At 43.3% G+C, this 14,341-nt stretch overlaps 1 protein-coding gene across 6 annotated transcripts in view; it reads left to right on the forward strand.

The window, feature by feature from the left end:
- Positions 1 to 611: 611 nt before the first annotated feature.
- cpeb3 (cytoplasmic polyadenylation element binding protein 3) overlaps positions 612 to 14,341 on the forward strand; it is a gene marked incomplete at its 5' end in the record, with an annotated part of 46,728 nt that continues 32,998 nt past the window's right edge. For 2 of the 6 annotated variants that reach the window (XM_080507810.1, XM_080507812.1), the window contains 3 exons: positions 612 to 759; positions 2,598 to 3,484; positions 13,691 to 13,844. In XM_080507810.1, coding sequence (XP_080363936.1) covers positions 612 to 759; positions 2,598 to 3,484; positions 13,691 to 13,844 — 1,189 coding nt within the window. Of the gene's footprint in view, positions 760 to 2,268; positions 2,330 to 2,467; positions 3,485 to 13,690; positions 13,845 to 14,341 lie in introns of those variants that run through there. The other 4 variants (XM_080507813.1, XM_080507814.1, XM_080507815.1 and 1 more) reach the window with 3 other exon arrangements.

Here is a 14,341-nt window from a genome sequence, read left to right on the forward strand (position 1 = left end):
GGGATCCCCCTTTTACAAGACGGACTTCAATATCAACAAAACTGAATGATATAAATTCTCACGTTTTGTAAATAAATAAATACAGAAATAAATACAGAAATAAATACAGTTTCTATGATGATATATACATTTAATTTCAATGTAAAAAGCCCAGATTAATATGTTTGTGGTTAACCTGTATAAGGATATTTAGGTCCTTTTGACTGGTTCTCCCCCCTTGTATTTGCTGGTTGTTTGGTGTTTTTTTCCCTATTGTTAACTTTGTGATTCATGATTGCATGCTTGGCCACTACTAGAATGTGTTCATGTTCAATACATTTAAAACGCTGAAATACGTAACTTCCGGTGTTGAGAGAGATATGGCGGCGCCCTTTCTTCTCAAAGATGCACTTTTGCTGTGAATACACGTTTAAAAAAGGAGAGTTGCTGTCATTTATAACACTACATGTTCTTGCTGCCATGACGAGTTGCTTCACTTTGTAATGTTATACTGGTTGCACATTCAAAGCAGATGTAAATAGCCACGGTATGTTTTAAACGCATACGCTGTCAGCAGGAAGTAGCTCTTGAAGAGCGAACTACAACTCCAAGCAGGCAATTCGGCATCATCCATGCGCCGCAGTCAATCAGCTGTTGAGGCAACTGCTGACTACCTCGGCACAAGGGTAGCTCGTTTGTCATATCTTAAATCCAGACGAGGAAAACAGATTTTTATTTTTATTTTTAATTTACAGAGTCACACAAAGGTGAACGATAAAGGTAATTCCAGCTTCACGTTAGCCACAGACGCGATCATGCTGAGTGTGCATGCTGGGTTTATTTTATTTTTTGTTTTTCTATTCCCGTTTTGTGTTAAGAGAGACACATATGGATTAGAGGAGGATTTCAAGGTAAAGGTAGCTTCATGAAACGCATATCGGCCCTGTCGATCAGCGCGATAAAAAAAACGGGCAGTCGGTGGGGGGTGGGGGGGGGGGGGGGGGTCACGGTTGTCCGGTGCTGGTGGTTAAAGGGCCGGTGAGGTGAGCCACGGTGGGCTGCTGATTGTGCTGATTTGATGACCTTGGAAGCGTTGCTCTTGTAGAAGAAAACACGGATTAGCCGGTGCGGTGTGTTTGCGCCCGCGCGTGAGTGTGTCCGTGTGTGTTGGCTGTTCCGATTACCTCAAAGTGCAACTTGTGTTACTTGCCATCAAGGCGCTGAACTGATCCCCGGCATGTCATCTGGGGGGGCTATTTTGAAAGTCTGCGGACTCTTGCACCCATGGCATAGAAAGGCCTCGGTTGTGGACAGAATGTTAGTTCCCCTGCAGTCATATTCTGAAGAGCTTTGTCATCGTTGAACTCAGTATATCATCATTGTAACGTTGGCTGACACATATCCTCAGACTTAAGCATTAAGATAAGCGGCTGTGCGTTTTTACGCACCAAAACAAGACTACTCCGAGATCTTCATTTCCTCCTGCATCCATGGATCAATGAGTTTATAGTGTTTTCATGAATGCAGATGTCTAGCTGGACAGTATTATATTATATTGTGTGTGTGTGTGTGTGTGTGTGTGTGTGTGTGTGTGTGTGTGTGTGTGTGTGTGTGTGTGTGTGTGTGTGTGTGTGAGTGTGTGTGTGTGTGTGTGTGTGTGTGTGTGTGTGTGTGTGTGTGTGTGTGTGTGCGCTAATTGTGCTGCGCAAGGCGTTGTCTCCATAACACAAATCTCAGGGTTAGTTCTTTTAACTTGGAAAAAAAATGGGACAAAGGGTAGAATTGTATTGCCTTCCCCCTATTGCATTGGTGCCCTACAAATGCAACGTGCATGTTGCATTATGTAGATGAAACCCCCGTGGCTGTGTGTCAATGCGGCGGACCTCGGGCTGCGCTATAATAAAACCTCCTCACTATAAATCATATTATTCCTGCGGGTGCCCCTATAAGCAATTGCGCAATCTTCTGGATTCAGCCACCATCGTCATCCTGTTGAGTTTAAAATTGATTGCATTTTATTGCCAAAGGAAGCGCACTTTTTTGCAGCAGCAGCAGCAAGCTGAGCTGAAGCGCAGGTGCGTCACTTTCTGCTGCATTAAACAAAGGCAGAAGTGTGGCTTCTTTTAATAAAAGTGTCCATTTATAGAAAGGACTGTTGTGTTTTAAGTGTCACGGTCAAGGTAGAACTACGTTTTAACCTTGTTGAAGGACAGCTGTATTTACTGACGTATGTAAATGAATATAGGGGAGGTCCTTGAGCAAAAAAAAAAAAAAAACAGCAGTGAATCAGTTTCACATTGCAGCTCCGGAGTTCCTGCGTGGAAGGAAAAACGAGACGTGGCGAAATCTGGTGAATATCTGCTGGCGTATGCTGCGTGTATAATCTGAGGGATTTTTTCTGGTGTAGTCTTTGGGAAGTGTTTTTTTTTTCTTCTCTCTATTTTTTTTTATTGCTCTCTCTCTCTCTCTCTCTGTGTCTCTCGGCTAAATGGGTGATCAGGCAGTGGCTTTGCAGTTGCCCGGCGCCTCTAACATCATCTCCCTGTCGGAGTTGTCCCACTTCATCAGACACTACACCCACAATAATAACTCCCCGTGTCTGTTTCCCCCCGCTGCAGCTCCACAAACCATGCAGGATGATTTACTGATGGACAAAAACAAAGCCCAGCCTCACCATCAACACGATCCGACGCAAGTAGACCCCCCTCCCTCCACGCCGACCCCGTCATCGGAGCCCACTTCTTCCTCGTCCGAGTCGGAGAGCCCGTTGAGCGGCGGCGGCGGCGGCAGCAGCAGCCAGGACAAAGTGCCGATGGAGTCGCCCATCCTGCCCGGGCTGAGCTTCCACCAGCAGCCGCAGGAGCCCGGCGCCCCGCTGTCCTCGCCCTCCTCCTCCTCGTACGGGAGCACCTGGTCCACCGGCACCGCGAGCCAGGTGGACGACAGCTTCTTCCAGGGAATTCCGTCGGTCAACGGGACGATGCTTTTCCAGAACTTCCCCCACCACGTCAACCCGGTGTTCGGGGGGAATTTCTCCCCGCAGCTCGGCCTGCAGGCTCCGCAGTCCCAGCAGCAGCAGCAGCAGCAGCAGCAGCAGCAGCCGCCCCAGCAGCACCGGAGGTCCCCGGTCAGCCCCAGCCAGGGCCCGTTCCCCCCGAGAAACGCTTATCAAGCCGTCATGAACAACGGCAAGGGCCCGTCGTCCTCGTCCTCCGGCTCGTCGTCCGCTTGGAATAACCACCAGAACGCGGCGTGGACCTCCGCCTCCAACCCCTGGAGCGGGCTGCAGGCGGGCCGCGACCCGCGCCGGGCGGTGGGCGTCGCGGTGGGGGTCGGTGTCGGAGTGCCGTCACCCCTGAACCCCATCTCCCCCATGAAGAAACCCTATTCCAGCAATGTTATCGCGCCCCCGAAGTTCCCCAGACCCGGTCCCCTCACCGCCAAACCCTGGATGGAGGACAGCGCGTTCAGGACGGACAACGGCAACAACATACTGCCTTTCCAGGTACACGTCTCACTCTTTTCATCCAGGACACGTTTCACACGTTTCTCTCTCAATAATTCAGGTAAATTCACGTTTTGTCTGAAGCAGAAATACAAGTAGGATTAAAAGGTCACCCTGAACTCATCGACCCCGCACGTTCGTCGCAGGAGCGACTGCCGGCATAAAATGACGATCTGTCTCATTAAATGATTTTAATTTATTCGTCACAATAATGATTCAATATTTTCCACCAACTCATTTGAATTTGTTTTTCACGTTACTATGAAAGGCAAGTTGATCGATGTGAATATGTGATAAAGTAGCACAATTCTCTCTCTTCTTTTTAATGTAAGATTCATTAAATCAGTCGCATAAGTGTTTTAGTTGTACTGATAAACAACCGTCAGGTTTTACTGTTCGAGTTTTAATGTTGTGGAAAAGGTCAAACAAATCCCAAAGGACGGCGAGTCCTTGAGGGTGTATTAATCCATCGCTGTTGTCTTGTTGCATTCAGATTAAAAATATATATATATATATATATATTATTATTCCTTTAAATTGCTTCGTTTATTGAACGACGATTGAGATTTCCGCTTGAGCTCCGTGAGGTTTAAAGGACACACGATGCGTTCAATAACGCCTCGGAATTTTCAGTGATAAGGCATCTCGGATCACAATCTGCTTACTTGAATACCTGTAAACTGTAAAAACATCAGGATTGCATTGTTTTCAGTGATATTTCATATAGAATAAATAACATCTATCATTAAAACGGTAAGCCGCAGAATGAGCTGCACTGTCAGTCTTTAATCATCATTTATATTAACTATTAACAAGTTGTATTTAGTTTTGTGTGGAGTGTAAGTTATCCAGTCATATTCTTTCAATAACTCCTCCATTTTCAATTTTTCAGAAGCCATCATTCACAAAAGTATGTGATTGGTTTATTATGGAGAGGTGGGCAGGGCTTAAGCTAACATCTCGTTATTTTTCAGTAATTTAGAAAGTCAAAATGCAACATTTATCCCATATGAGCTTTAATCTAACACTCAATGCAGCAGCTGGCATTGATTTACAGATATTTTAGAGTCTTATTGTTTTTTTTCACTTTACAGAAACGGACTACATGCATGACATTTGGCTATTAAGTTGGTTAATTCTGACTTGGAAAAACATTTATTGTGAACATCTTAAATGAGTCAAAGGCAACAAACACAATTGACAGAGGAAAGGATGAGGGTGTGTACTGTTGTTTGTATACTGTGTGAATATGGAGTATACAAAGTGAATGGTGGTGTTAATACATTTTTGTCACCAAACATTCATTGCCAACAATAATCGATATGTATCCTGTTGAAGGTCTCTTGCCTTGGAAACCGGAGAGTCTCCTTTGTAGGGATTTGGACTCATGTTGGTTTGATATCCAAGCTTGATTGACCTGTCTGATTGAAGCGTTGATAAAAATGAACCGTCACAATACTGTCTATCTTCTTTCTCACATGGCACATCACGTGGTTTCCTCTCTGTTTATCTATGCTCACTGGCAAACAAGCCAACATGAGAGAGAAGAGAAAGGAAAAAAAAAAAATGCGAGCCTGCCGGATACTCCCCCTTCCCTCCTCAAGTGACTGGCTTACTTAAAAAGGAGCACTTGTTTGCCCGATCAAAGAGAGAAAAGAGCCAAAACGCTAACCTGTCGCGGCAGCAGAGGAGGTGTACGTGTGGAGACGTAACGCAGCCTGACTCTGGGTGAAATTCCAGCCACCTTGAAACGTATCGCCCTTTGAGGAGATAATGATTGTGTGTGTCAGTCAGGCCCTCTCTGGGCTCTGGTACTGAGTTTCCTCGGCCCGCAGCCCCGATCTGTGTTCTACCTTGACTTGGCTGGATTAGTTATCGCCAGGAGACGGGGTTAGGGGGCCACGTGTCACGCTGTATAGAGTCCTCTGTTTACTGAAGTGAAACACAGGCAAATAGGACAACAGTCACCCCAGCATTGTTTCGCTTTCCTGTTTTGTCTTATTGCACATATAGTTCGAGGAAAACATTGTCCAGAAGATGTAGTTCTACCAACGTTCGCTGTATCAGTCTTGTTGCCTACATCAGCCTCTCTGCTTGTCTTTTTCCACACATATCCTTGAAATTGAAATGCTTAATCTACAAACAAGACATCCATTAATTTATTATAGTTGTGATCGCATACCTGCAGTCAAGTCAAGCTCACCTGAAGAAAATTCATGATATTTTAAACTACATATTTTATTTTAAAATGGTTGATCCTCCATTAAAGTGGGTTTTCAAGGAGAGAGTTGAACAAATGACCTTTGCATTTTACATTTTTCTCTTTATTCTTTATTATTTTAATGACTTAAAAAATTACAGCAAAGACTAAGTTTCACATTGGATGCAAATTGAAATTACTTTTCAGGTCTCGATGCAGTGAAAGTACTGCTCTCTTTATCTGCAGAATTTCTGAAATCCGTCTCTAAGAGCAACCACTCATTGTAGCTTCCTCTCCAGGGAGCTCTTATAACTGGTGGGTCAATGTATTTGCCTAGTATGAAACATAAATTGCATAGCTTTTACCTGAAATGAAGTAATTAATGAAAACATGTCAAACAAGTTCGTTACATGCAGGTCAAAATAGGTTCTTTAAAAAAAAATTAAAATGTAATGGCATAAGCAGGTCAAACTGGTCCAATCGCCTTCTAATTGTGCACACATGAACCTTTTCAACCTTTTTGCTTCATCAAGTAATTTTCCTTTCAAGGTCACAAACCAACGGCCAATGCAGCAAAAATAAGTAGAGCTTGAGAAAACGGTTAGTCGGTAGCAGTGATGCCGGTAACGCGTTACTTAGTGACTCTCACATGACCACTTTTTTCAGTAACGAGTAATCTAACGCATTACTATTTCCAAACCAGAATTCAGATTAAAGTTACTTCTCGAAGTCACTGTGCGTTAGTTTCTTGTTTGTAAAGCCCCTTTATTATTAAACAGAACCGACCACTCCTCTGTTCTCGTCCAAACACACACACACACACACACACACACACACACACACACACACACACACACACACACACACACACACACACACACACACACACACACACACACACACACACATACACAGGTCTCCAATATATTCGATAAACCTTGTCATGCAACAAGAACACAACTGGAGAGATGTTACAGTTTTTGTAATTTTCGTGAGTAAAACGGATATATAGGCAGGAAGCCCCTCCCTTTTTTTTAACCAATCAATCAATCAATCAAAGACTTAATTTGTCCCCGGGGGGCAATTGAATGTTAGCTTAGAGCAGGCAGTGGGAATAGATAAAATAATGCAATAACAATGACATCACGGGGTAAATAAATACCAGTAATAGTAAAAATCTGATAATAAAATCATGAGTCGGATATAAATACAACAAAGAATGAAGGTCAAAGATTAAAATGTGTATAAACATGGTGCAGGAGTAACACTGGTTGATGGTGACAAGGGGTTATTGTCAAACAAATTGCATCTAAAATTGACATTCTATCTAAATTTGTCATAATAATAATCAACTTTGAAATAGTAAGTCATCACACTTGATCATCATGAAACGGTGGAGTTCAAAACTTTCGGGCTAATAATTCGATTTGGTTTTTTTAGGATTTAATATGGGAGCAAATTCAACCAAAAATCAAAGATTTTGAGACAATATACGTCTCTAAGTGCTTGAGATCATTATCCTAGGTTTCGCTAATAGCCAGTGAAGTCAAATTGTTGACCTAATCTGCGACACTCTGTACAGTATTGGTCTACTAAAAGTGTGAAACTTATTACGCCATCAACACAGGTCAAAATTGAATGATTTCTACTTTTCCTGTTATTAATCTCTTGCACTGTAACAGAATCTTTACTGGAGCTACATGTTTTTTTGCTTCCAATACTTTATCGTTGGAGCAAAACCTATAGGAGCAATCTGTCCTGGATAAATTACCAAGTTTCTCCACGTTTGTTGCTTGCAGATGATTAATTTGAATCAATTGGAGACCTCCCCCACCCTACAACCTCCCTCTGATAGCCTCTGTGAGCTCTTCAGGAGGAGTTTGAATAGTAAGGAAAGCTGCCGAGCCAATCTTCCATCGATTCTCTCCCATCCGGAAATAATTATTCAAAACTGATTTGAACTGATTGGTCTTGCAATTTGCAGTAACTATATAGATATGCCTACTTCTTTCATCTGAAATGTCACTTCTGACTATATTTCTCCCAATAATTTGCATCATTTTGCACAACGAATTACTGAAATGTCAGTCCCTGTATGTAGAACATTTACATTTTGCGAAGGGCTCATGGGCGCCTCTTGAATGCAGATGGTTTTTGCTGAAGCTCACACTTCCCTGCTTAACCATTCCAGCCCTAATTGGAGAGGAGTTATCACCAAGATGCAAGGTCACGGTGCCACATGCCAACTCGACCTGTTTACTGTGGGGAAGTCATACCCCCAAGAAATTGGGGCAAGTCACCGAGCTCGGCAGCGGGTCGCGCTGGCCGAGGGTGAACACACACAGTGGTCCGCCGCCGTCGTGTGGACAGCTGGTGACAGGTGCGCTTGTCACGATTCGGACGGGCGCTCTTCACGTTGCCCCCGGTGAACCGCGGGCTGAAATGTTGCGCGCTCCGACAATGTGCTCGTACTCGCCTGCCGCCGCTCACAGGCCGAGGAATGCGCGGAATTCAACCTAACGTGTCGGCGTGAGGCTTAAAATGCAAAGTCACATGAGCCTCGCTGGAAGATATAAACGGTCGGCAGGCATTGTGTGGCACAGCCGCCGTGATCCTATCGTGTCGGTTTCAAGACGAGACGTCAGCGGGGTGGAGGGATCCGGTCCGGTCTGTCAGTCAAATGATGGTCATGTAAAGCAGCAGGAGCCTCGGCGGGTTTAAAGGTGCAGCTCGAGTGATTTGCATTGAGAAATTCATGTGGTTCAACCTGGAACACCCTAATTGCTTTTACTTATTGATTGAGATTTTGGCTTTTGCGACGCATGCTTTAAGTTTTCTTTGTTGGAGAAGTTCGCAAAGTTAAAGAACCTTAAATGGTTTATGTAGTTGTATCAGGAAGGTAAATTGCAACTTGCAATGGTTCCCTTTCATTATGAAAGTACTTGAAGATTGAAGTGACCATTCACTATGACTTACAGTGTACAAGTTAACCTATTGTCAGAGTGACTTTGAGGCCAACGTTAAACCAAATGCCCCCCCCCCCCCCCCCCCCACCACACACACACACACACACACACACCTCCAGGCTAAAGGGTGGCTCAGGGAGCCAATACTGTGATCCCACAATACGAGCATTCAGTAACCGACACGACTTTTGTAACATGAGGTTGTTATTCATTTCACTTCTAAACCACTTTATCCAGGATTGGGTCACGAGGTCTTGAAGGTGATTCCGGCTGATGATGCGTGCGGTCAGGTTACACCCTGGACGGATTGCTAGTCTATCACAGGACAAAACACACATCTAAACACACCCTGGGGCAAGTTTGTCTCATCAATTTAACTTGAAACACTTTTTTAAATTTGTTTTTATTTTAATACTTGTGCCGAGAGAAAAAACCATGGCACTCACGGGAAGAACATGTAAATTCAACGTAGTTCCCGCTAACCCTGATTCAAACTGGGGACATTTTTGCTGTGAGGCAATTTGAAAAAACAAATATTGAAGAAGTGCCACAAGTTGAAGCCTTTACTCTTTACACACATCCTTTTACAATTCTTAAGCAATTAGATTAAATAAATACAATTCCAAGCATGCTCGCCTTTGCCAACGCCACATTTGTCTGCAGAACTGAGTTGGCATTGCCGGCACGTTGGCTCATATTGATGCTCACTAGCCTGTCAGATGGCAACATCGCTGTGGGAAACACTGAGCGGGGGGGCACACAGATAAAGCACCAACCCGACCTTGCTTTCAAAACATTGCCGTGTAAACGTGAAACCTTTCTGAAATGAAAATGCCAAAAGTGATGCGTTTTGAAATATTGTCGTATAAACCGGGCCTGACTTATTTCTTGCTATTAATATCATTGGGCTTTCAATCACAAAAAGGTTGGCTGGGTAAACTTACAGGACTCAAGAAAAAAAATCCTCTATTAAAGGCGCAGACTTGCTTCATAATTCCAAAAGGGAAGGAAGCTTTACATCAAAAGTCAAACTGCGAGAATGTATTATCAAACATTTTCCTCAAGTCCGTCACCAGTTTTATGCGGAATGCTCAGGATTTCTCAAATATTTCTCGAACTGATAACAAGTTCCGGTAAGGGTTAATGAATTACTGCTATAATGATCATGAATTAATCCTTCGGTAATGTGCCTCAGGTGGCACTTCATTGCTGTATTCACACCCGAACACATACTGGGAGGACTCGCTGCATTTAATTAGAGGTTGCAATAGATGTACAGCATGAGCCTGCGGCACCTGTAATGATATCCCTGAAGCTCTTTTATTGTGTCTTTGGGTCTTTTCCCACTGACTGATTGATTGTGTGGTGGAGACGCTCTGATCTGCTCCTTAACCTGGCAGCCATTCGCCTCACTCAGCAGACTTTATTCATTAAAAGGAGAGGTATTCAGCCATATCCTAAATGCCCAGTCTCATTCTCCTCTTGAACTCTGTCATAAACGCTCCTATATCTTGTTTACGGGTTGTGAAGGGAAAGATGAGCTGCAGTGTATTCGGGCTGAAGTCGCTCCAACCGGCATTCCTCGCTCCGGGAACGCTCCTGATGAGTTCAAGACTCAAGTCTGGTTTGGATTTTTGGTTTATCGCCTCAGCTCGTTTGACTGAGGCAAGAGCTGTCTGCGCCCGCCCCCCCCCTCCTCCTCCCATCACCATCGCCATGTTCATCCACATGAGTGGAAGGGGGAGGGACTGAGGAAAGTCAAAGCTCAGCGTTTTAAGTGTTTACCATTTGTACCAAGTGGGCAGATTTTTATCTATGTGGTGCTGCCGGGTCCAGAGTGTGTGTGTGTGTGTGTGGTGGTGGTGGTGGTGGTGGTGCTGCTGGGGGTTATTGTAATTGAATGCTCAGCCGAACGGGCGACAATAGCCGCAGTGTGCAAACAATGTGGCCCCCGCCGGGCCCCTGGACACAGGACGAGGCTGCCAAGGCTGCAGCCCCGGCAGGGCGGCCCACCTCCGGCACATACACACACAGGCGTTCTCACAGTTCCGTCCGGCGACGTGAACGTCTCGCTGGCAGATGGCGGTCTGGCCGTCATCGTGTCCGACGTGAGCCGAAAACCCGACCGACCTGCCTCGCGAGGTCAGGACGGTGTTAAATAAGCAGTGAGAAGCCAAATTCCCAGTGACAACAAGCAAAAGGGAAGCGTTCCCGGCACCCCCTGACGGACCGCCGCAGGGCCCCAACTTTCAGCTTCAGGGCAGTTTCCAATCCGGTTTTCGCTCGTAGAAGTGAGCTGCTGATTGATTTGTAGGCTTTGGTAATGTCTTCACATAATCGTCTGTGAAGCGCTTTGATCGTACGGGCCCTGTAAGTTCTTGCACGGTTGAACTCGTGTTGGCGGATCGACACAAAGTAGTTTTTGCCGATGTGACTCGCATCGAGTTCCACAGTTATGTCATTTATTGAAAGAGCTGGCTGGTTCTTCTGGAAGCTAATTATCCGAGGCCTCGTCAAATATTTTTCTTTCTTCATTTTGACCAAATATTGTTTTCTCTTTAAACTCACCTGAGATTTGTATCTTCCAGTACAGTAAATACATTATTTTGTGAGTAAATATCTGTAAAAATGAGAGTACAATGACGGAGGGACATTAAATGCATGTAATTCAAAATTTACATTAAGTTCCTACTAAATTAATCAGGTTTTAGTAGTTTTTCTACTTGTGTTTAGTCACTCAGATAGCAGTGAAATGCATTTGTTTATAAATACAAACACAAGACACCACGGCCACAAAAAATACCTGAAACTGGCATTCAGAAGAACAAATCGTCCTTGTGTGAAGCCCTATGCAGAATGAATGTTAATGAAAAATGTGCAGGATAATGGATTCCAGGTTTATGTTTGAATGTTGCTGTGCTCTGAAATTATCTTCCAGCCATGAATTCTTTGGTTCCCTTAGAGATTTAGCTTACAATCTGACACAGATTGTTCGTAAGCATTTCTGTTCTTTCTTTAGTTTGACCAGGACAGTCATGTTTTTTCGTCACGTTTGGCCTTGAGGACTTCAAAATGGCTTCAAACTGAACGTTCGCTCATGTAGAAAGAAACGTGAAAATCCTTCCCCTCAGCTTATGATGACACTAAAACACAGTACAGGACATCTTTTCTTTCTTTTTCTTGGGTAGTTGTGGACAGTCAAGGTTAATAGTTAAACTGAGCCTCTAAAATGACTGTCATGTGACCTCGAACGCCTCCAGTGTGCAAACGCAAAGGAGTCGCTCACTGCTGCTGCTAAACCTGCTGCTCACATGACATCAAACTCCCAAAACACAGTAGAGTCACAGTTCTGTTTGTCTGGTTCAGATAAACACATAATATTAACTGGAAGGGAAGAATTGAGTTTTAATACTGATAGTTTTCCTTATGGGAGTCCACGGGTTTTCTCTATTGTATATACCACGGAACACAAACCATGTAAAATAAAGTTTAAGGAGATTTATGATTTATTTCACTGCACATTCTCTGTCGTAGTTATATTTGAATGCATTCCTCCACCTCGGACCTGCGGCACCCCCGAAGGTTCAGTTTTGAAAGCACTAATCTGATGACACGATAGCCCCACAAGTGGCTCATCCGTCACGCCTTTATTTTGCTGCCGACGGATTTGACTGTTTAGAGGTTTTAAATTAAAGGGATCCTGACAGATGAACTTCCTCTGGGCAGAATCCTGTCTCATCTGTCATTGTTGCTTTTTCTTCAGCACATGAAAAGGCTTGAGAGTCATATCGCCCCCACCATCCACTGTGTTCCCCGTCATCCCCAGGGCTGACACATACCATCTATTTTCCTTTTCTGTTAGAACCTGTAAAATCTAGTCCCAGATCCATAATTAACATGATGTCCATTAAGCTGAGACGACATCCCCCACCTGGCCGGGAGCTGTCGGCACAAGTTTTTGTTGGTAATCTGCCCTTAAGCTTGAGAACCAACCAGGCAGGAGTTTCAGGAACAACCATGTCAACATTGTGCATACAAGAAGCATGCGCCTTTTTAAAGAGCCGTCTCACCATTCATGAAGAACATTTTCTGAATGTGTTTATTATTGATCCCATATCTTACAGTGAAATGGTCACTTATGATCAAAGAAATGATTGGGGTTGCTTTCATTTGGACCTTCTGACTTTTGCAATTTATTCAATCTGAAACCTGCAGTTTGGTTCACCTCCTGTTCAGTGTAGTTCTAAAATGTCTCTTAAACAGCAAGTCCTGTGATGAATTGGTTTCATGTATACATTTTCTAGTTTTCAAATACATAGTTGGATGAGTAAAAGGAAGAATCAATATTTAGATTCAGAAAGGATAGATTGATGTGTATATTCAAAGATGGATCCATGAATGATTGGAGATCTCTGTGAGTGAAGTGATTAGTGGAGGGATGGATCAATCGGAATACAATAAGCATGGATATAAATGTCCAAATTGTTCAATCGCCTTTTGATTTCCTGCTATCCTGTCACCACACACAGGAATTGAGACGAGTCATGGTTGCTGAAAAACACAGAACATACTACAAAGCAGAGAAACTGAAAGATTTGCAACCCTTTGTACACACAGGGACATTGAAGAACTGCCATATAAATGAACTTGTATCAGGTTATCTTTCAAAACCAAAATGTGTGAAGCACTGACTCACTGCACATTTCTGGACAATTCTATATCCATAGAATCCAAATGTATCCAGTTGTTGTCGTGATGAAAAAGTAAAAAAAAAAAGGAATGTGTGGTTTCGATTGCATGGAAGTAATGTTGAAACCGTTAGAACATGGTTTTTAAATCTCAACATAAGGTAATTTTATAAGTGGTCTGTTACAGGGTCAACATTGATAATATGGTTTAAACAAACAAAAAGGTGGGGGGGGGGGTGGATGAATCATAAACTGTCATAATGGCCATGACGGCATCTATGTCTTTGTTTTTAACTATAATCCAATGTGATGCATCTAATTAATGATGTTGTTACTTGTTTCTGTGTTGCAGGACCGGAGTCGGCCCTTTGATGCTTTTAGCTTGCACTCTTTGGAGAATTCCTTAATGGATATGATAAGGACTGACCATGACAAAGGTAAACCACACCCTGCCGGTGGCCCCCCAATGACTATCGCTGATATTATATGGAGGAATCATTTTGCAGGTTAGGAATATTCATACATCCTCACTTTCAATATTTAGGTTGTTGTTTTTTTTTTCTTGTTGTTTTTGCATCATTGGCATACATCATCTTTGAACTCGTTTGTTTTTCTCTTCTTTCTTTTTTTTTTTTTCTAATTTGCCAATCTCTGAATCAGTCCTATACGGAGCATTGTGTTCTCAGGACAAGTAATTAACTTTGATGAACCTCACCTGCAAAATCTCAACATATCTTTGTTAGTTTTGTCCGTGTGTATTTGTGATTGAGTGTTTTCTGTTTCGTTTCCATTTCTTTCCCTTCCCTTCTTGGATTTGTTGTTCAGAATCTGTGGATTAAGTGACAGATTGTCATTGAATTAGTCGAAAGGACTTAGTGGTTTACACCTCTTGTGATTCAAATCCGTGGATTTTTCCATCCTGTGCGTAATTATGACACAAGATCAAGCCATTTCTATGCAACTTCTATTCAGACATTGCGTTTCTTCCTTGGACAGAAAATTC

This window comes from Blennius ocellaris (assembly GCF_963422515.1).
Source record: "Blennius ocellaris genome assembly, chromosome: 13".
In the NCBI taxonomy this organism is placed as follows: domain Eukaryota; kingdom Metazoa; phylum Chordata; class Actinopteri; order Blenniiformes; family Blenniidae; genus Blennius; species Blennius ocellaris.